Source organism: Lynx rufus, unplaced genomic scaffold (genome assembly GCF_022079265.1).
Source record: "Lynx rufus isolate CCGP_SWC_20201006 ecotype Redwood Valley unplaced genomic scaffold, mLynRuf1.p SCAF_18, whole genome shotgun sequence".
NCBI lineage: Eukaryota > Metazoa > Chordata > Mammalia > Carnivora > Felidae > Lynx > Lynx rufus.
Window position 1 is genome coordinate 27,046,838 of NW_025814832.1, and position 20,674 is coordinate 27,067,511.

The 20,674-nt window shown below is 41.4% G+C and overlaps 1 protein-coding gene across 1 annotated transcript; it reads right to left on the reverse strand.

The window, feature by feature from the left end:
• Positions 1 to 6,336: 6,336 nt before the first annotated feature.
• On the reverse strand, positions 6,337 to 6,630 carry LOC124513613 (keratin-associated protein 3-1). The gene has a single exon (XM_047081738.1). The coding sequence runs from the start codon at positions 6,628 to 6,630 to the stop codon at positions 6,337 to 6,339; it is 294 nt and encodes a 97-aa protein (XP_046937694.1).
• Between the last annotated feature and the right edge of the window lie 14,044 nt (positions 6,631 to 20,674).

The following is a 20,674-nucleotide window of genomic DNA, read 5'->3' on the forward strand; positions in this document are numbered from 1 at the left end:
TACCGAAGATAGAAAACATGATCTTGACTGGGAAGTTCAGAGGCTGCTAGATGTTTTCTGTACCGATCTGCTGCATTGTCTATATATGCAATTATATATAAACATTTAAATAAGCTCTCAGTTTTACAGAGGACATTGGCTTTTTTAACCAGAAGCCTGAACATATTAAAACATAGGTTCATAAGACTATGTACGGTCTGAAAAATGAGCTTGCATCTCTTTGCAAAACAGCATGAAAAGTTTTCTTTTCAGAATGACCAAACTGCTGACCTGCCTATTTCATTTTTCAGTAGTCACCTTTTACCATTTTTAAAATTCCTTCCACTTTAATTCAGTGATAGTGTTAACATGTCATGGCCAAAGCTAGTACATAACTACAGTAAAGGATACTGGTCAGCAAATCCATTCATTATAAGCCAAATATTTATTCAGTCTCTAATATAGTCTGAAGAGTGTTGGTAGAGTCTGAAGAGTGTCGAGCCTGGGTGGCTTAGTCGGTTGAGTGTCTGACTTCAGCTCAGGTCATGAGATCACAGTCTGTGGGTTCAAGCCCCGCGTCGGGCTCTGGGCTGACAGCTCAGAGCCCAGAGCCTCCTTCGGATTCTGTGTCTCCCTCTCTGTCTCTCTGCCCCTCCCTCGCTCTCTCTCTCTCAATAAATAAATAAACATTAAAAAAAAAAAGAGTGTGGTCGAGATAGAAAAAGAGAAGGCATGGTGCCTGTCCGCCAGGAGTGCTTGGTCTAATGGAAAAGGTTAGAAATCCCTTTGCGTGTGATTTAAATGATGTACAATTAAATTACAAGACTAGTAATGGGAGGAGTTCTGGAGTTAGGTTTGAATCCCTTATAAGGTACATGTTGTGAGACCTAGATCAAGTGATTTGAGCTTTGGTTTTCGACCACAAATTTCGGTTTTCAACCACAGAAGTATTCACCTACTGTAGTCTTATTGCAAGCACTGAATAAAAATTAAATGAGAATTGCTTATGCAAATCATTCAGCCTTGTGTGTGGCGTGGTAGAGTTCTCTCATCAGTGAAGTTTCTCCCATGGGTGCTGTTAGAATGCCCACAAGAGGAAATACAGCGGAGAGGCTTAGTGATCAGAGACGCCTGCCTGGAGGGTTTGGAGTAAATTGTTTTGACCAGACAAAGCTTAGAAAAGAGGTAAGTGCCTTTGCGCAAGGAAAGCAGTGACTTCTGTGGCACTGTTCTGGCCTTGTGCTCTGTCCCTGCCCCTGGTAGGGTTGGCCACGCCTCTTGTGCTTCGATTGCACCCCTTCACTACCCATAAAACTTGGCTGCAGTTTTTGTACACATGTTGCTTCTTAACTAGAATGTACTCTCCTTCAAAGCAGAGGCAATGTCTTATTTTTCTTGGTTTCTGCAGTGCCTAACCCTGGGGCCTGGGTCATGGAAGAGAGTCTCGGGACTGGAACACATAGAATGAACGTTTGAGGAAGAAAGGTTGGAAAACAATGACAGCTAGCATTTATCAAAATGCTTCTGTGTCAAGTTTTGTCAGGAAAACAAGCAAACAAGAAAACCTCACAAAAAGTGTTTCAACAGAGAGCATTTGAGGGCGGGGGCTTGGTTAAATAGGTATCGGAGGACTGAAAAAGCCAAAAAGGAAAACTGAGGTAACAAACACAAGAAACAGGCTACCAGCCTTTAGGCCTGGGAACAGAGAGAAGAGGTTGGGGGTGACGACCCAGGTGCGTGGGAGAGTGGGCCTGCAGAGCTGGGTGCAGACCCCGGGGGTTGCCCAGCCAGTGCTCAGAGGAGGGGTCCCAGGGGGCCTTCGTGGGTGGGGGGGGCCGGAGTCACCCGCTGGTGCTGGTGTTCCTGAGGAGGTGCCGTGATGCCATTTTTGGAACCTGGAAAGAAGCTGGAGACTAGAATCCACTGTAGCTGCCAATAAAGGACAGTTGCTGGGGCCACAAGACCCTCTCTTCCCCAGGCCTTGTAGGCTCCTTCCAGCGCCCTCTATTGGTGGAATCTACTAGAAAATCAGGTGAGGGATGTAAGAGTCCTCACCCCAGTATCACAGAGTATAAAAAGATGTTCCTAGAGGTTGACAGTAGGCATACACTGTTCTAAGGGCTGCACGTGTTTTAATTAATTTAATCTTCCCTACAGTTTTAGGAGATGTATACTTTTTTAAAACTTGTTTTTAAATTAAAATATAGGTAACACACAGTGTTACATTAGTTTTCAGCCATACAACATAGTGATTTGACGAATCTGTACTTAAGGCTGTGCTCACCACGGTGTAGTCCCCACTTGTCACCGTACAACGCTATTATAACACCATTGACTATATTCCCTGTGCTGTACCTCCCATCCCCATGTGAACCGGAAGCCTGTACCTCCCACCCCCCTTCACCCCTTTTGTCTACCCCCCCACCCCCTCCGCTCTGGAAATCACCACTTCTCTGTATTTATGGATCTGTTTCTGGTACATACTTTTTAGAAATTAGCTTTTTATTTTTGAATAATTCTAGATCCACAGAAAGTTTGCAAAGACTGTACAGCGTTCCTATCTACCCCTCACTCAATTTCCCTGAATGGTAATATCTTTACAACATCATTGTGCATTTGTCACAACTAGGAAGCCAACATTGGTAACTTGCTGTTAATTAAATTTCAGACGTTATTCAGATATCACTACTGTTTTTTCCACTAACGTCCTTTTTCTGTTCCAGGATCCAGTCTGAGATCCCACATTACATTTAGTCCTCACACCCCCTTAGTTCCCTCTGGCCGGTGACAGTTTTCTCTCAGCCTTTCGTAGTTTTTCACAACCTGAACTGTACTGCTTAGGAAGGGTAAGAGGTAATTTTAATCTTTTTATTTTTTTTAAGTAAAAGAAATTTTTTTTTAATCTTATGTATTTTTTTATTTTTTATTTTTTTTAAATTATTAAAAAAATTTTTTTTTCAACGTTTATTTATTTTTGAGACAGAGAGAGATAGAGCATGAACGGGGGAGGGGCAGAGAGAGGGAGACACAGAATCAGAAGCAGGCTCCAGGCTCTGAGCCATCAGCCCAGAGCCCGACGCGGGGCTCGAACTCACGGACTGCGAGATCGTGACCTGAGCTGAAGTCGGACGCTTAACCGACTGAGCCACCCAGGCGCCCCAACATCTTATGTATTTTTGAGAGAGAGAGAGAGAGCACAAGTGGGGGAGAGGCAGAGAAAGAGGGAGACACAGAATCTGAAGCAAGCTCCAGGCTCTGAGCTGTCAGCAAACTGTCAGATCATGACCTGAGCTGAAGTCAGATGCCCAACAAACTGAGCCACCCAGGGGCCCAGAGCTAGTTTTAATCTTATTTGATGATGGTTGAGGAGCCTGAGGCAGGGAGAAGTTAGATGACATGACCAAGGACACCTAACTAGTAAGTGATAGAGGTACGATTTAAAGCAAGACAGTCTGGTTGCAGGGACTCCTGTCTTGACTGTTGTAGAGGGGGTATTGCTCTGATGAGAGTGGAGGCCTCACATTGTCCCAAGATTAGTAGCAGGTAAGATTTGGTAGAAAAGACTATATCAGGTTATTGAGGGTCTCGACAGCCACACTGAAGAGTTTAGCCTTGATTCAGTAAAAAACAACAACCAAAAAACAACTTGACTTTCCCAGAGTTTTGAGCAATTCAATTTAACCAATATTTATAGAGAGATAGAAGCCTGGTCTGACAGGGATAGTTTGGATGAAGGGAGAGGCATAGGATTATTGAGCCAAGATTAACTAGGAGGCTGTGATCAGGGGTCTGGTGATCAGTGTCTAAATTAGGCTACCGTCAGTGAGGATGGAAAGGAAGGGCTGTAGGCCAGCAACAATTTGAAAGAAAAATGAAATGACTTCATTTTTGGTTCTATTATCAAGGATGAACAATTATTAACTTTACAGGTAGGTTTTCACCATGAACTAGGTTATTGAAACCTGAAAATGTGTTATGTTGCCAAACGTTCTGCATTTCAATGCAAGGTTAACGACCCAGTCAATACTCCTCCCCCCCACCTGCTGAGGTTGCTAATCAGTATTTAAAGTCTTACTTTAAAAAAAAAAGATGATTTGTTTTCACTTTAGAAACATAAACAGTTTTTTCTAGACTTACTGTAGACACTCATTTTGTCTTCAACTATAATCACCCCAGAGAAAGCTGAGTTACTGCACACAACCAAATACACAGTTTAGAGAGATAGTAGACAGTGTACTGTTAAGAGGCATATACTTTCTTCTGATAAAGAGAGCCACATGCAATCATATTTCTCTTGGACATACTGCTGTCTGCAAAGGAGGTGTGTGCTTTGGTGTAGCGGGAAGAGAAGCGACTTTTAGATTCGGGCAGTTTCAGGTTTAATCCCTCCCTCTGTCACTTACTATTTGTGCAACTTTTGTAAGTCCCTTCTGCGGTTTGTTTTCTCTCCTGTAAAGTGGAGACAATGAAGGTAGCTACCTGTCAGTGTTTTTTTCTTAGAAATGAATGAAATAGTGTGCATGAATCACATATTAGAATGGCCAGTAGATATTCACCAAATGTTAGTTCTTAGGAGTAAAAACAGCAAAAGTGGTAAGGTGAGATGGGGTTGGTTAGTGGCATGGAGTACTTGTTACTCGCTTCTGGATAACCTAGAACCATAGACAAGCTGGAAGTGTCTTTAGAGTGTGTCTGGTCAGCCAGCTCATTTTACTGATTTAAGACCTGAGACCCACAGAGCTCAAGTGACTGGCTCTGGGCCACAGAGGCAGCTCAAGTGCAGAGCCACACATCTCCTGGGTTATATCTGGGGCTTTTTAACTAGTGCCAAGGGTCTTTGAATGCCTGAAGATCCGCAGTGGTAGTACTAGGACACTCACAGTTATTTCCAGTATTAAAAATTAAGTCTAAATATTTATCCCTTACAATTGTGTATAAAAACCTTAAGCTTTGATTTTGACTAAAAAAGAGTTAACTTGGTTATTTTAAACCTAAAATTCTCTCTGATGCTTATAAATGTATTTATGAACAAACATGAATTATTATGTTAAAAAGTTACATGGGAAAAGTAATATTTTTCAAGAAATAAAAGGATGCCTTTTGGTGAGAAAGCTGGAAACCATCATGTGGCAGTAATGGTGAGCATCTCTCACCATCCAGAGTACAGCTGTTGACATGTTAGGTCATTTGACTCTCACAACAATCCTGAGACATAAACAGGGACAAGGGTATTATGTCTGCTGTGACAACAAGGAAACTGAGGCAGAGAGGGAAGTAAATGGCTCAAAGGCCCAAGGCAAGTCCAAGAATATATACGAGATTGCACTTTGGGTACTTTCTGTAAAGACCTTATGTGCTTGGATTTTTCCAGGACAACAGGAAGATGAATTAATACATGATATGGCCATCGTATAAGTTTTGTTCTAAGAGGAACAGAATTGTGTGCCTATTTCTGGTGGATGGAGAATACTGCACTTCAGCCTGATATTTTCAGTTTATTTCAATGCCATGATATAATATGTCACTTAGGCTAGTAAACTTCTAAAGATAATTCTGACTAATGTAAACCAATTCTCACTTGAGGGAGCAAGGAATACCCAATAAATGCTAGTATTTTTTCAGAATTGATTTTTCTAGAAGACAGCATATATCAAAATGAATATATATTCTTCCCCAGATTGCATTGCATGTTGAGCTTAGAATTTCACCAGTGATGAGTTAAGGAGTCAGAATTATTTCTACATGACAGCAAAGTGACCAATTTGTTTAGTCAGTTAAGGAAGAAAGAAAAATCAATTTCAGGGGCAATGGAAATTAAAATAAATAAAACATTTAAAAAATATTACATTAATCTTTAGTTTCCAGTGTAGGGCTTGGTATAGTGGCTTGTCTTCAAAAAACACCTATTGAGTAAAATGACCTAGTGAATTTTTTACTTTTCAGCCTGTCACAAAGAGCCAGTATCTAATTATTCAATGATTCCACCACACGTGCTCTCCTTCTGCTGGTGTAAATCGTGGATATGTTGATCTGCTGTTCAGGTTCAGCTAGACATTGCACTTCCCCTAAGAGGAAACATGAGAGTAAATCATCACAAGGCCATATTTGCTAAGCCAGAATAAAGTTTATTAAGGAATAGTCAAAATGGTTATTTCTCAAAGAGCAGTGAAATAGCCTAAAAGACAGGGAGAAGGTCTCCAACTTCACTCAAAGGAGGAGAGGATTAAGAAGTTGGGCACATTCATGAAAACATGGCTCAGGGACTTGGGATTGATTGAGCCTGATGTAGGTGGTAGTGGGTGTTGAAGACCAGGTGACGAGCAGCACATCACCGAACCTGTGCAGAGACGTGGCTGCTTAGCAGGGCTCGCAGGGATTCTGACAGCCAGGCTGAACGTAGGTTGTCAGGTTGATCCCACTCATTCCGGGAGTTGGGTGGCAAGAATTGAGCAGCCAGCAAGTTGGCACGTAGGTGTCGGGCTCACAACAGGGTGGGGGGCAGGTGTCACAGCAGATGGGCTGAAGGAGGCTGATGTCATGGGGGCAGGTGCTGGGCAGGCAGACTCCGCACCGGCAGCATTTGTCAGAGGAGCAGATGGTGGTGGCGGGGCCGGTGGGGACGCTGCAGCAGCAGGGGACACAGCAAGCCATGGTGTTAGGAGTTGGGTTTTTGTTGGGTTGAGAAGAGAAGTCTGTTGGTGTCTCGATGCTTCTCTCTTTTGCCCTGGCTCTTATATATCCACCTCGCCAGGGCGTCAGCCTATTACCAAGAGTTTTTTTCCCCATGTTTCAGTTTATAGCTATCTCCATTAAAACCATCTAATTACTTATGTGTTTATTACCAAAGACACACTCTTTACCTCATAAAAGGGGATTAGATTGTTTTGTTGTCAAATTAGGACTCTTCACGTTGGCTCTTTGTCACCTTAAGGACATTTCATTTCAGTCTTCAAAGGTGCCGAGTCATTATCTTCTAATCATTACCCGTCATTAGTGACGGCCTGGTATGCCAGGTATCTGCAAATCATCCCCACATTTTTTTGTCTACTTTTCAGATGAAGAAATAACTAGGCATTTTGATTGCTATTCTACTAGCAACCAAAAATTCTATGTGGTAATTTAGGTCTTCTGGCTGAAAAAGTGCTAAAAATTTTAGATTTATTCTTTGTGGCTCCAAGAAGCTGAATTAGGATGAACGGATGGGATCTATAGAGGAGATTCTGATTGTGTGTAATGAAACACTTTCTTAGCTGTAAAAATCATTTGCTTTCTGTTCCCTCCATGTGTGCAGTGAACGATAACTTGTTAGGGGCAGGCGAATGGGAGTCAGGACCTGCACAGTGATAGTGACAAATGTCCTTTAAAACTCCATCCAACAATGTTACGAATTAAGATTATTCATGACCTAAAGAACAGTTGTATGGGGCCATTTAGAGACCAAACAGTGCAGTATTTCCCAGAATGAGTTCCATGAACACCTATTCCAAGGAACATTAAAAGGTTCTCTGGTAAACACATTTGGGAAATAGAATTCTTCGTTGGTGGACCTTTCAGAACCTTTAATATGCTGAAGTGCTCTGTGACTTTCCAATAAAGAGATATAACATGTATTTTTCTCCAAACTTACTTGACTGCAGAGTCATTTTGTTTGTTAGTCTCCACAGGTTAGCTTTGTAGATTAGTGTTCTATGGAGCATACTAGGGGAGATTTCTGAGTTACATTTAAACTACTAAACTCCTAATGATGGAATTATTTAAATAAATAAAGGCATAAAACTTACTCTGATGCTCTAGCATTGCTTTAGAGTAGGAAAATACTAAACTAGTAAACATTTAGAAATACTTTACTTTGAAAGTCTTAAAGAATGTATGTATTTTCTTGACCCATCTTCATGTAAAATGTCTCAGGCTCTAAAAAATAAGTAGAAAATTATACAACATCAAGGAGTCAGGAGCCAAAATCAACAAGCTGATGGATTCAAAAGATGCTTAACATTAAAACTGCTTTCGTTTTAGCCATCTTCTCACTACTAGAAAGGTTTTGTGCTTTGGGATCCCTCTGCTAGAATTTTCTTGTTGTCCACATTACTTCCATAGATCTCTTAGTTCAGTCAAACTCTCATTGGTTGTATCCCTACTGCAAGTCAGACATTATGCAAAAAAGAAGTAAATAGGTGCCTGCCCTTGAGGAGGTTGTAGAGAAGAGACACGAAGTCAACTGGCAAAAGACAGCACAGGGTTTTACATTCAGGTTTTCTAGGTGAGATGTAGGAGTTTAGAAGTAGGTTTGTCTGGAAGATTCGGAAAGTACTTCACGAAAAGGGAACAATTGCATGGGTAGCGAAGCATAATTAGGAGCTTAGCAGGTAGAAAGGAACATGAAGGGAATTTCAGCAAGCAAAGCAAGGAAATAAAATTTCATGGGATGGCAAAAGTGTCGATTGGGAGAAGCACAAAACCCAGACTCCAGACCCTCTTACTGGAGGCTGTGGAGGAAAAGAGTGGGAGACAAGTTGGAACAGGTGGGTTAGAGCCACAATAGGAAGAATTTGCACTGTACTTAGTTTAGTATGCCACACTCAGGATTTTGAACTTCATCTTCTTGGCAATGGACACTAATTAAAGGTTTTGGAACAGATACGTGAAATGATTGGATTTGTATTTAGAAAGAGGACTAGTTTTTGAGTGGAGGCTCAGCAGCATCACCACTTACTAAGGATTAGACTTGTGCTGGGTGCTTTATATGTGTTACACAATTCTCACCACAAGCTTGTGATGTATGCAGGGTTGCTATCCTTGCCATTTTACAGATGAGGAGGCTGAGGCATAGACAGGCTAAGTAACTAGTAAGTGAGTAAGTAATGGAGCTGGCTTGCAAAGCCAAGCATTCTGGCTCCAGATTCTGTGCTCTTAGCCACTGTACCATATTCCTTCTTCCTAGGGAGGGTGTTGTTGAAGACAACCCTTAAGACGAATTGGTGTAAGATTGGTGGGGAGGATGGGATCAGATTATTGAAGGTCTTGAGACCATTAAAAGGGAGCTGATGTTAGAACCTATTTTCTTAACCGAAATGCTAGCAGTAGAAAGGAGATAATTTGAAGGCAGGGACAGTGGGTGGGAAACTATTTGGGTGTTCTGTGGGGGTGCTGAGGAGGGTGTGATTTCTGTTTTAGAGGGTATCATAGAGAAGAGGGGATATATCTGGGATTTCTCATCACATCATTCAATTTCCTGGGAACCACTGGTAGCATACCAGTTTCCACAATAAAGCCAATATTCTTGTTTTTTTAAAAGTTTATTTATTTACTTTTTTGAGAGAGAGAGAGAGAAAGAGAAAGAAAGCACACAAGTAGGGGAGGAACAGAGAGAGAAGGTGGGAGAAGGAATCCCAAGCATGGTCTGTGCTGTTAGCACAGAGCCAGATGTGGGACTTGAACTTAGAAACCGTGAGATCCTGACCTGAGCTGAAATCAAGAGTTGCATGCTTAACCAACTGAGCCACCCAGGCACCCCTCTAATAGTCTTGTTGTTAAGGTGTCCAGAATATTATCTTATCCTTTGCTAATAGGTAGCATTTATTAAATATATACCATGTGCCAGGCACAGCGCTGGGTATTTTATGCACATCTTATTCCTTATTTCTTACAACCCTATAAGATCAGGACTGTCACTATGCCCAGGTCCCAGATAACAAAACTGAGAGTAAGGATATTGTTTTTATGTATATATACATATATTTTTAAATTTAATTTATTTTTTAAATTTATATCCAAGTTAGTTAGCATATAGTGCAACAATGATTTCAGGAGTAGATTCCTTAATGCCTCTTACCCATTTAGCCCATGGCCCCTCCCACAACCCCTCCAGTAACCCTCTGTTTGTTCTCCTTATTTAAGAGTCCCTTATGTTTTGTCCCCCTCCCTGTTTTTATATTAGTTTTGCTTCCCTTCCCTTATGTTCATCTGTTTAAAGTCCTCAGATGAGCGAAGTCATACGATATTTGTCATTCTCTTTCGCTTAGCATAATATCCTCTAGTTCCATCCACATAGTTGTGAATGGCAAGATTTCATTCTTTTTGATTTCTGAGTAATACTCCATTATATAAATATACATATATATATGCATAGACATATATGTGCATATATATACATATATGTAAACATATACACACACACACACACCACATCTTATTTATCCATTCATCTGTTGATGGACATCTGGGCTCTTTCCATACTTTGGCTATTGTTGATAGTGCTACTATAAACATTGGGGTGCATGTGCCCCTTCGAAACAGCATACCTGTATCCTTTGGATAAATACCTAGTAGTGCAATTGCTGGGTCATAGGATAGTTCTATTTTTTTTTCAACTTTTTTTTTTTTTTTAATTTATTTTTGGGACAGAGAGAGACAGAGCATGAATGGGGGAGGGGCAGAGAGAGAGGGAGACACAGAATCGGAAACAGGCTCCAGGCTCCGAGCCATCAGCCCAGAGCCTGACGCGGGGCTCGAACTCACGGACCTTGAGATCGTGACCTGGCTGAAGTCGGACGCCCAACTGACTGCGCCACCCAGGCGCCCCTAGGATAGTTCTATTTTTAATTTGAGGAACCTCTATACTGTTTTCCAGAGTGGCTGCACCAGTTTGCATTCCCACCAGCAGTGCAAAAGAGATCCTCTTTCTCCACATCCTCACCGACATCTGTTGTTGCCTGAGTTGTTAGTGTTAGCCATTCTGATAGGTGTGAGGTGGTATCTCATGGTGGTTTTGATTTGTATTTTCCAGATGATGAGTGATGTTGAGCATTTTTTCATGTGTTGGTTGGCCATCTGGATGTCTTTGGATGAGTGTCTACTCATGTCTTTTGCCCATTTCTTCACTGGATTATGTGTTTTATGGGTGTTGAGTTTGATAAGTTCTTTATAGATTTTGGATACTAACCCTTTATCTGATTTGTCATTTGCAAATATCTTCTCCCATTCCATCGGTTGCCTTTTAGTTTTGCTGGTTGTTTCCTTCGTTGTGCAGAAGCTTATTTCGATGAGATCCCGGTAGTTCATTTTTGCTTTTGTTTCTCTTGCTTCCAGAGACATGTTGAGTAAGAAGTTGCTGTGGCCAAGGTCAAAGGGGTTTTTGTCTGCTTTCTCCTTGAGGATTTTGATGGCTTCCTGTCTTACATTTAGGTCTTTCATCCATTTTGGGTTTATTTTTGTGTATGGTGTAAAAAAGTGGTCCAGGTTCATTTTTCTGCATGTCACTGTCCAGTTTTCCCGGCACCACTTGCTGAAGAGATTGTCTTTATTCCATTGGATATTCTTTTTTGCTTTGTCAAAGATTAGTTGGCCATATGTTTGTGGGTCCATTTCTGGGTTCTCTGTTCTGTTCCATTGATCTGCGTGTCTGTTCTTGTGCCAGTACCATACTGTCTTGATGATTACAGCTTTGTAATACAGCTTGAAGTCCAAAGGATATATTTGTTAAAATATTTTTTAATGTTTATTTACTTTTGAGAGAAATAGAGCATGAGCAAGAGAGGGGCAGAGAAAGAGGGAGACACAGAATCCAAAGCAGGTTCCAGGCTCTGAGCTGTCAGCACAGAACCCAGTGCAGGGCTTGAACTCAAGAGCGGTGAGACCATGACCTGAGCCGAAGTTGGATGCCCAAATGACTGAGCCACCCAGGTTCCCTGAGAGTAAGGATATTAAATAATGATTTAAAGTCATACAGCTAGTGAATGACAGCTTGCCTAACAGCTATTCCTCATACCTACTAATAAAAATCAGCATTTTTCTGGAACTAAATTTTACATAACTGTAAATTGTGTTCATTCATTTTTTAAAATTGGTTAATTTGTCCATCAGGATGCCCGGCACCATGCTAGCTGCTCTGCATACAGAAGTTAACAGGTCAGATGAGGTCCTTGTTGTCAAGGTGTGCGTGCTAGCAGGGGAGGACAGACACTGAAAAGATAAAGGAGTGGCAGTGACAAGTGCCAGAAGAAAATAAAACAGGGTGAAGTGATAGAGAGTGGTTGGGAGGTGAAGCAGGGAGTGCACCTCCGTTGGTCAGGGCAGTCGGCGACAGCCCTTGCCAGGTGGCTGGAGTGTGGTGAAAGAGGAGCATGAAAGGAGATGAGGTCGCAGAGGTAGTCAGGTGCTGGACCAAGTAGGACTTTGTAGGTTGTTCAACAGAATTTAGGTTGTATTCTAAAGGCAGTGAGAAGGCACTGGATGCTTTGCAGTGGCGGTGGGTTGGGGGAGGATAACCTGTGTTATGTTCTCTGGAAAGTGAAATGGAACCAGGCCAAAGTGGAAACAGGCAGAACAATCAGTGGACCAGGCGAGAGGATGAAAAGTGAGGCCAGTGGTTGATGAACCGGAAAGAGGTGGAAGTGTCTGGGACACATTTTTGAAAGGAGAGATGATAGGTCATGCTGATCAAGACGATCCCTGGAGAGAGATGTCAGGGACCACGTTGAGGTCTCAGATTTACTCAGAGGTGAGAGGAGACCTGAGCCATATAGCTGCCATCTGGGATGGTGGGAAGCAGTGGATGATGAGGTCACCGTGAGACCTGCAGGGTGAGCGGCCTAAAGCCCGTGAGAGAAAGCAGGGCTGAAGACAGGGAGGCTCCAACACCTAGATGCAGAATGTGCTTACTGCCAAGTTCCTGGCCTGAGATGAAAGCTCGCTTTTATGTGTGTTAATCACAGTTTGCTGTGAACCTCTGTGTGCCTTACCAGCAGCCTGGATTTCTAGGGTGCTGTTGGGAAAACCCTCCCATGACGGCACCTCCCTAGTCAGCAGGAACATCAGTGTTGGGAGGCTTCACACTTCGCCACAAGCAACTCGGTTGTCTTTAAGCCTGATGGAGTGCTTCAACCCTTCACAAAAGCAGGCTATAGGAGGCTTTTCAGTTTGTCATCCTAATAAAAATGCCTGTAAGTAAAAACATTTGGTCTTTGTTTTCTGAATTGCATGATCTTTTAAATTTCTGGGGAACTCCTTTACGGTATCGATTGGAACTAAAAATGGCTGGCGTCAGGACTGCCATTGACATTAACCCTTTACTCTTTGCTGAGCAAGCAGGCAAAGGATTCTGGGTTTGGGTTAAACGGTGGCCTTTGGGGGCCTTTCCCAGTTATCTTCCAGTGTGTGGGTATAGCCAAGACAGACGTTTGCCAGCTTTATTAGCCTGTGCTGAAAATTACTCTCACATTGGGTTTCTTTCAAATGGAAGTAATGTTTTGTGACTTAAATACGGCTGATACTGGCTTCAAGGGGATGAGCCCTTCCACTCTGTCTCATGCAGACATGTCTGATCCCAATGCAACATGCCAGAGCAGGCCTCACAGTACTGCAACACAGCATGCGCAAGCCCATCTGCGGGCTGGCAGTGTTGGCTGTTTCTCTTGGGGGGTTAATTCTCATGTGTTATTGTGAGCTATAGAATGTGTGGATAGTAACAGGAAATTACACACAGTTAAGGAAGATATAAAATATATGTGTTCGCTAAAACTAACCCAGTTGGTAAATATATGTCCAGTAAAATTTGGATGCCTAATACATGCCAGGCACTGGGAAAATAAAATTTACAGCTGTTTACTGTGTGAAATCTAATCCTGAGATAGTTAACCACAATTTTCTACAGTAAACTTAGGGTTTTTCTTACGTGGAATTACTTGTTAACAATAGTTATATCTTACAATTTTAATTTGAATCAGATGTTTTTGTCCATTGGTTAGACAGATATGATTGCTGGATTGAATTAAATAGCTACTGGATTTCTAGAGAGTTCCTGTAGGTAGTTGACATTTTTGAAATCAAGGTAAATAAATGTTTATGTATTTAACTATTAACTGACACGATGACTTTAAAATATATTTTGAGTTGTTCACTTACTAAATATACAGCTGATTTTATAATAGCAGCAAACCCTTATATAGCATTTGCTGTATAACAGATATGGTTCTATGCTTTATGTACACTATGTTATTTAATTCTTTTTTTTTAATGTTTATTTATTTTGAGAGAGAGAGAGAGAGAGTGAGAGAGACAGAAACAGAGAGTTTGAGCAGGGGAGGGGAAGAGAGAGAGGAAGAGAGGATCCCAAGCAGGTTCTGTGCTGTCAGTGCAGAGCCTGACATGGGGCTCAATCCCAGGAACTGTGAGATCATGACCTGAGCCGAGGTTCAGAGTCAGATGCTTAACTGACTGAGCCACCCAGGTGCCCCTATGTCATTTAATTCTCACAATAGCCCTATGTGGTTGGTATTGAAGTTATCCTTTGTTTTACAGATAAGGGAAACTGAGGCATAGAGAGGATAAACAAGTTGCCCAAGGTCAGCAGCGGGTTAGTAATGGAGTTGGGATCTGAAGCAAGGCTGTCTGGCTCCAGAGCCTGTGTTCTTAATCACTGTATACTTATCCACAATCTCTCCATTATTGATTATTATGTTTTTCAAGAGAAAATAATGCAATTTAGTTTATTTCAGCCAATCTTTGTTGAGCTCCTCCAGTTTGCCTGGCACTGTGCTAGAAGATTTGGGGGACTCAAGGATGGTCAGGACACAGGTGTACTTTCAAGTATTTTAAATTAAAAAAATTTTTTTTCATGTTTATTTATTTTTGAGAGAGACAGAGACAGAATGCAAGTGGGTTAGGAGCAGAGAGAAAGGGAGACACAGAATCTGAAGCAGGCTCTAGGCTCTGAGCTGTCAGCAGAGTCTGACACGGGGCCCAAACTCATGAGCTGTGAGATCATGACCTGAACCAAAGTTGGACGCTCAACCGACTGAGCCACCCAGGTGCACCTCAAGTATTTTAGATTCTACTGGGGTTTGTTGGGTACACAGGACTTGAACACAAGGCAGAGTAGGAAAGTCGTTCCAGCCGTAGTGAATAGTTGCAATAAATGCACAGATGTGGAAAAGAACTAATTGTCATTATGAAGCAGTGAATAGTGTACTGTGTCTAGAAAACAATCATGTGAGATAAAAGCTAGACGGAGAGTCTTGACTCCCAGGCTGAGGAGTTTGAACTTGAGTAGGTAGACCATTGAGAGCCACCAGTATGTTTTTCTAAAGCAGAGAAATTACTTCATTAATCCCCTCATCTGTAAAATACCACATTGATAGAATGTTTAAGGAATAAATTAAATAACGCGTTAAAAATGTTTAACACAGTGTCTGGAACATAGCGAGTGCTCAATAAATGGTTCTAAGTAAATGGTAGTTATTATTAAGTAAGCTAAGGGAAGGTGGAGTTCCTTTTCCATTGTTTATAGGTGTTCTTTTTATCTAGCAATGCAGTGAACTAGGGGTAAATCCAGGAATATAGCTTTCCACTTTCTCGAGGTCTGAAAAGTCTTCTGCCTGTTCATAGGCTTCACTATACCTTTGCAACCAGTAGGGGCTCCACCTCTACAAAGTAAGGACTGGTGGCTTTCAGCCTTGCTTTGCCAGAACCCTGTGAGGCTATTGGGAAGCAGTGTCTGTTTTCTCTAGTACCTTCTTCCATGTTGCAATTTTGTGGAGGTAGTCACAACAAACCCTCAGTAAGATTTATTACTTAGAGGAGAATTGAAGCCAATCTCTGTCACTTTGAATGTGGATTTCTCCATTCTGCATTTCTTATTAATATCTATGGCTTATGTGAAATTCATGTTGAAATTCAGCTTGAAATTTTAGCTGGAGAATCAAGATGTACTAGGACAGCTTATTGATCATAGTTGGTCAGCATTCCTCACTGGGAATTTGGCTTCTTGATCAGTAGGGAAAAAGTATGTGAAGAAAGAAAAGAACAGAAAGGAAAGGAGCATCATCATATGTGGGGGAAAAATTCCCATAAACATTAAGAGCATTCTGATTTTTTAGAGTGCAGATGAGTTGGATAAAAAAGGACCAATTATCCAAATGGAGTCAAATATCACCCTGGACATCCCTCTTCCTAGTTTTTCTCAGCTTTATCCCCCATTCTTGTGCATCTGGGTATTATTAGCCTCTTAATAGTCAACAGGGTTTTGTGTTTCTAAAGATGTACAATTGAATGCAGAGGAGAAAGAGAAAAAAATTGTTTATTATTATTTTTTTACATGCCAGGTATATTGCTGTTGACAAACATACTTGATACAGGGACACTGAGATATTAGAACCCCCATTTGAAGGATAAGATAAAAGTGGGTAGATTTGGGGTTTTCATCTTAGGTCTTCTGATTCCTTTTCTCATCCTACTCTCTGTTTCTTCCTATAGTTCAAAATATCTTTAGAGCGATTGAATTGTACGTTCTATACTCAAATGCAATGAAACCAGATACTTTTTTGGCTTAGTGTTAAGTGTTACTTCCAGCCTCAGTCCGTGGTCCACACTAATTTCTATGCCTAACCTTTGTGTGCTTCTCTCTCATTTTTGTCTCGTCTGTTCAATAAAACATTAGGTGTTGGGGTGAAGTTTCAAAATGGTAACCTCAGAGTTTCCTGAATTCTATTTTTAGGATTCATTATATTCTCCCCACCACACCTCCTGTGGGAGAACCATGAAATCCTCCTGCTTCATGATCTTCTTGGCTATTACTCTAGATACACCTCTGTCATTTTGACTTGTCAAACTCTCATGGTTCATGACGTCAATGGCTCAAAAAATCCCGAGTTCCTTCACTTAGTTATCCCGCAATATTATAAATCTACTAGGATCTTTTTTGATTTTTTTTTCAACATTTATTTATTTTTGGGACAGAGAGAGACAGAGCATGAACGGGGGAGGGGCAGAGAGAGAGGGAGACACAGAATCGGAAACAGGCTCCAGGCTCTGAGCCATCAGCCCAGAGCCTGACGCGGGGCTCAAACTCACGGACCGCGAGATCATGACCTGGCTGAAGTCGGACGCTTAACCGACTGTGCCACCCAGGCGCCCCAACTAGGATCTTTTTTGTCCAGGTCTACAGGTCTCTTCATTTGAACAAAGAATACTACCTTATATTATCATATCGATATTATTTAATTCTGCCTCCATTTAGATCAAGATTCCTCCCATCTTTTCGGGAAAAGATTTAGTTTGTCTCTTCCACCTAAGATACATACCATATTGAAATATTGAGAGACCAAAAGTCTTGACATTTTTTAATATTAGCCTAGTAAAAGCCAGGATTTTTTATTTTGGGGTCATGCAGTATATCAGTTGTTTCTCTGTCATGTATTTGTAATGCAGGAATCAAGAAGAGGAAAAAGGAATGTGCTTAGAAATGAATAGCCCCAATGTGAACAAATATTTGGTGCTTTGGATTAGTCTCTCTGAACCTCACAAGAACAATTTTACTTAACTCTCAAATCCACAGTCTCACCTAAGGCTTTCATGCTTCGATTGAAATGATGATTCAACATTCTCTGCCTTGAAGTTTCTCAAAATCCTTTTGTATCCTTGGGCTTTTAAAACTAAATTTGCCTATTAGCGTTTAATAGAATAGTCATGATGGAAAGCAGGTTTCTCAAGTCAGAGTTATGGCTTTAGGAATAAGTCAGTAGTAATTAACAAAGGGCCATCTACTGTCAGGTACCCAAGGCACAGCCCACTTTGCATGGAAGCTTTTTAATAGAAATGATACAGATTTCTTAACTACAGACCTAAACGGTGCTGAGTAATCTTTCTAGTTCCTCAGTCAGATTCTGTCAGGCCTATAATGTTGTAATTCCCTGGCTGCCACCTCCTAAGCTCAGAGACTAAATTTTTCCTGTAGTCAGCTCCTATGATTAACCAAGGTAAGTGGAACATCTGAACAAATGGTTCAGTAAACTGAATTTTTAAAGGCAATAAGAGTACAGCAGTAAGAGGCCCTTGAAGAACCATACCCATTATGTGAATCAAGTGAATGTTGTATGGAGAATTTTAAACTCAGTTGGTAGGTAACTAACAGGGTAAAAAGGGATACTGAGATACTACAAATGTAGGAACTGCAGAAAACCCTGGGAAAGATAGTTTCTTTCAAAGGAAGAGGGAGCGGGGCGCCTGGGTGGCTCAGTTGGTTAAGCGGCCGACTTCGGCTCAGGTCATGATCTCGCGGTCCGTGAGTTCGAGCCCCGCGTCGGGCTCTGTGCTGACAGCTCAGAGCCTGGAGCCTGTTTCGGATTCTGTGTCTCCCTCTCTCTGACCCTCCCCTGTTCATGCTCTGTCTCTTCCTGTCTCAAAAATAAATAAAACGTTAAAAAAAAAATTAAAACAACAACAACAACAAAAAAAAAACAAAGGAAGAGGGAGGGAATTAACATTTAGAAATTTAGAGAAGGGGTTTGTCCTATAAAGCCCAAACTCAGATGTTGTAGGAAAACTGTCTGGCTGGTGACTCTGAGTAGGGTGTGCAATAAAGCAGGTTCTACACATGTTGAGAAAGCTGCACACTGAAGTTAGGTGTGTCTCTGGAAAGGATCTGCAGCTGCTGGAGTGAGCAGGTGTTAACTGGGAGAGGATCCTGGGAAGTGCTGGCATACAGGAAGTCCCAATTAAGTGGAAGGAAGCAAAATGGAAGGAAGGAGCCAGTGCTTCCTTCCTCTTCAGCTTTGTAGTTTTCCTTTGTCACCCCCTAGTGGCAAAGCCAGACAGAGTGGTTTGCAGAGGGTCCCAAAGCTGGCCACAGGAGGGAGGGTGTGAAGTTGGGACAGTAACTTAACAGCCTGCCACAGAGGAGCTTACTCTGAAAGCCCACGGCTTCCCAAACAGGCATCTTTAAACCAGCTCCTCCCCATATCCTTTCCAGTTCCTTAATATCATTGTTTCTTCACGAGTTTTGGAGTCACACTTAAGAGCTGTGACTACAAGCAAGTTAACTTTCTTTATTTGTAAAAAACAAACAAAACAAAACAAAACTATTGAGATAGGATTGACATACAAAAGTCTGTTCATATTTAATATAAATAACTTGATGAGTTTGGAGATAAGTATATATACGCATGAAATAGTTACCACAATCAATGCCATAAACTCCAAAAGTTTCCTCCTTTTTTTTTTTTTTTTTGGTGATAGGAACACTTGATACATATTTTTCTAGCAAATTTTTAAGTATACAATGCAGTATTAACTATAGACACCGTGGTACACAGTAGATCTCTAAGACTTATTCATCTTGCATAATTGAAGCTTTGTACCCTTTGGCCATCACGTCCTTATATCCCTCCCCACCCCCCCCCCCAGCCTCAGGTAACCACCATTCTACTCTCTGCTTCTATCAGTTGACTATTTTAGATTCCTCATATAAGTGGTGTCATGTAGGATTTGTTCTGTGTATGGCCTATTTATTTTAGCATAATGTCCTCCAGGTTTATCTATATTGTTGTAAATAGCATGAATTCCTTCTTTCTTAAAGCTGAATAATATTTCATTGTATGTAAATACCACATTTTCTTTATCCATCACTCATCGTTGGACCCTTGTTTTGCTTCCATGTCTTGTCTATTGTGGATAATGCTGTAGTGAACATTGGAGTGCCCGTATCTCTTTGAGATCCTGATTCCAGTTCGTTTTGATGAGGGAGTGTAAGGCAAGCTGACAGGCCACAAACACTGCTGTCCGCCCCCCCCCCCACCAGGTGGGATATGTGTGATATTCCTCCAGCATTCCTGGCTGCCCAAGAACAAAGGAAAGGGGAAAAACAAATGGTGGTTAACTGATAAGAGATCGTAGTCTTGCAGGACTTAAGTCTCCATCACCCCTCCACTGTGATGTGGGAACAAAGGCAGAAGGAAGTGGCAGATAGAACTCAATTTCCTTATAATCTGCAGCCCATTGACAAACACTTGAGGCTGGCACAGTAAAATGTTTCTCCCTAACTCCCTACTGTCTTAATGCTAATACTTTGCTAGAGGAAAAACAACCTTAGCTTGACAATAGCTAGGCCTCCACTATCCCGGGAGTCTTCTTTAGCATATGAAAATCTCACTAGAAAACTTCCCCTGGACTTTACCTCCCTTAACCCCATAGTATATAAACAATCTCTTCTCTTGGTTCTGGGGGCAGCTCTTCCTGCTCACAGGTCCTGTTGCCATGCTTCAATAAAATCACCTTTTTGTACCAAAGATATCTTCAAGAATTCTTTCTTGGCCTTTAGCTCCAGACCCCATGAAACGAACTGTCACCCCCCAAAAAGCCTCTTTTAGATTTAATTTACTCATTCCACGAAACTAAGATAACTATTTCACAGAACTGATGGGATATTAAATGAAATTGGGTTCATTTTAAGTTTATTTAGGTTTATTTAGTCTGGGTACAGCATATGGCATTAAACAAGGGAAGGAGAAAGGAGAAGGAAAATAAATAAGGAAGAAAATACACAGTTTCTGTAATCATTCCAATTGATCACAAGGCTGTAGTTGATATTTATGACTCACTTCCTCCACTACCCATTTCATGTTTTCTTTATGCTCAATTAGGACCTCAGATGGGGTTTTTTACTTTGTGGGGGTGATTTAAATCTTCATGTCTGAGAAGTCTTGAATCCATAGTGGTCTTGTCTTTTTCAGTTTGTCAGTAGATGGGTTATAGTAGCACACAAATATAGTATAGATTGACTTCAAAACCTCAAGGAGCCCGCCAGCTGTTGTGCTTTTCCTAGCTGAAGATAGTTCAAAGGACAGCAATGTTTCTTTTGCCTTAGAAAGGAGATCTCAACATGTTCTAGACAATTTGACTCCAAGAAATTTCACTGAGGTGA

Excerpts from the sequence above, each read along its gene's own strand:
- LOC124513613 (XM_047081738.1), bottom strand. The coding sequence starts at position 6,630 with ATGGCTTGCTGTGTCCCCTGCTGCTGCAGCGTCCCCACCGGCCCCGCC.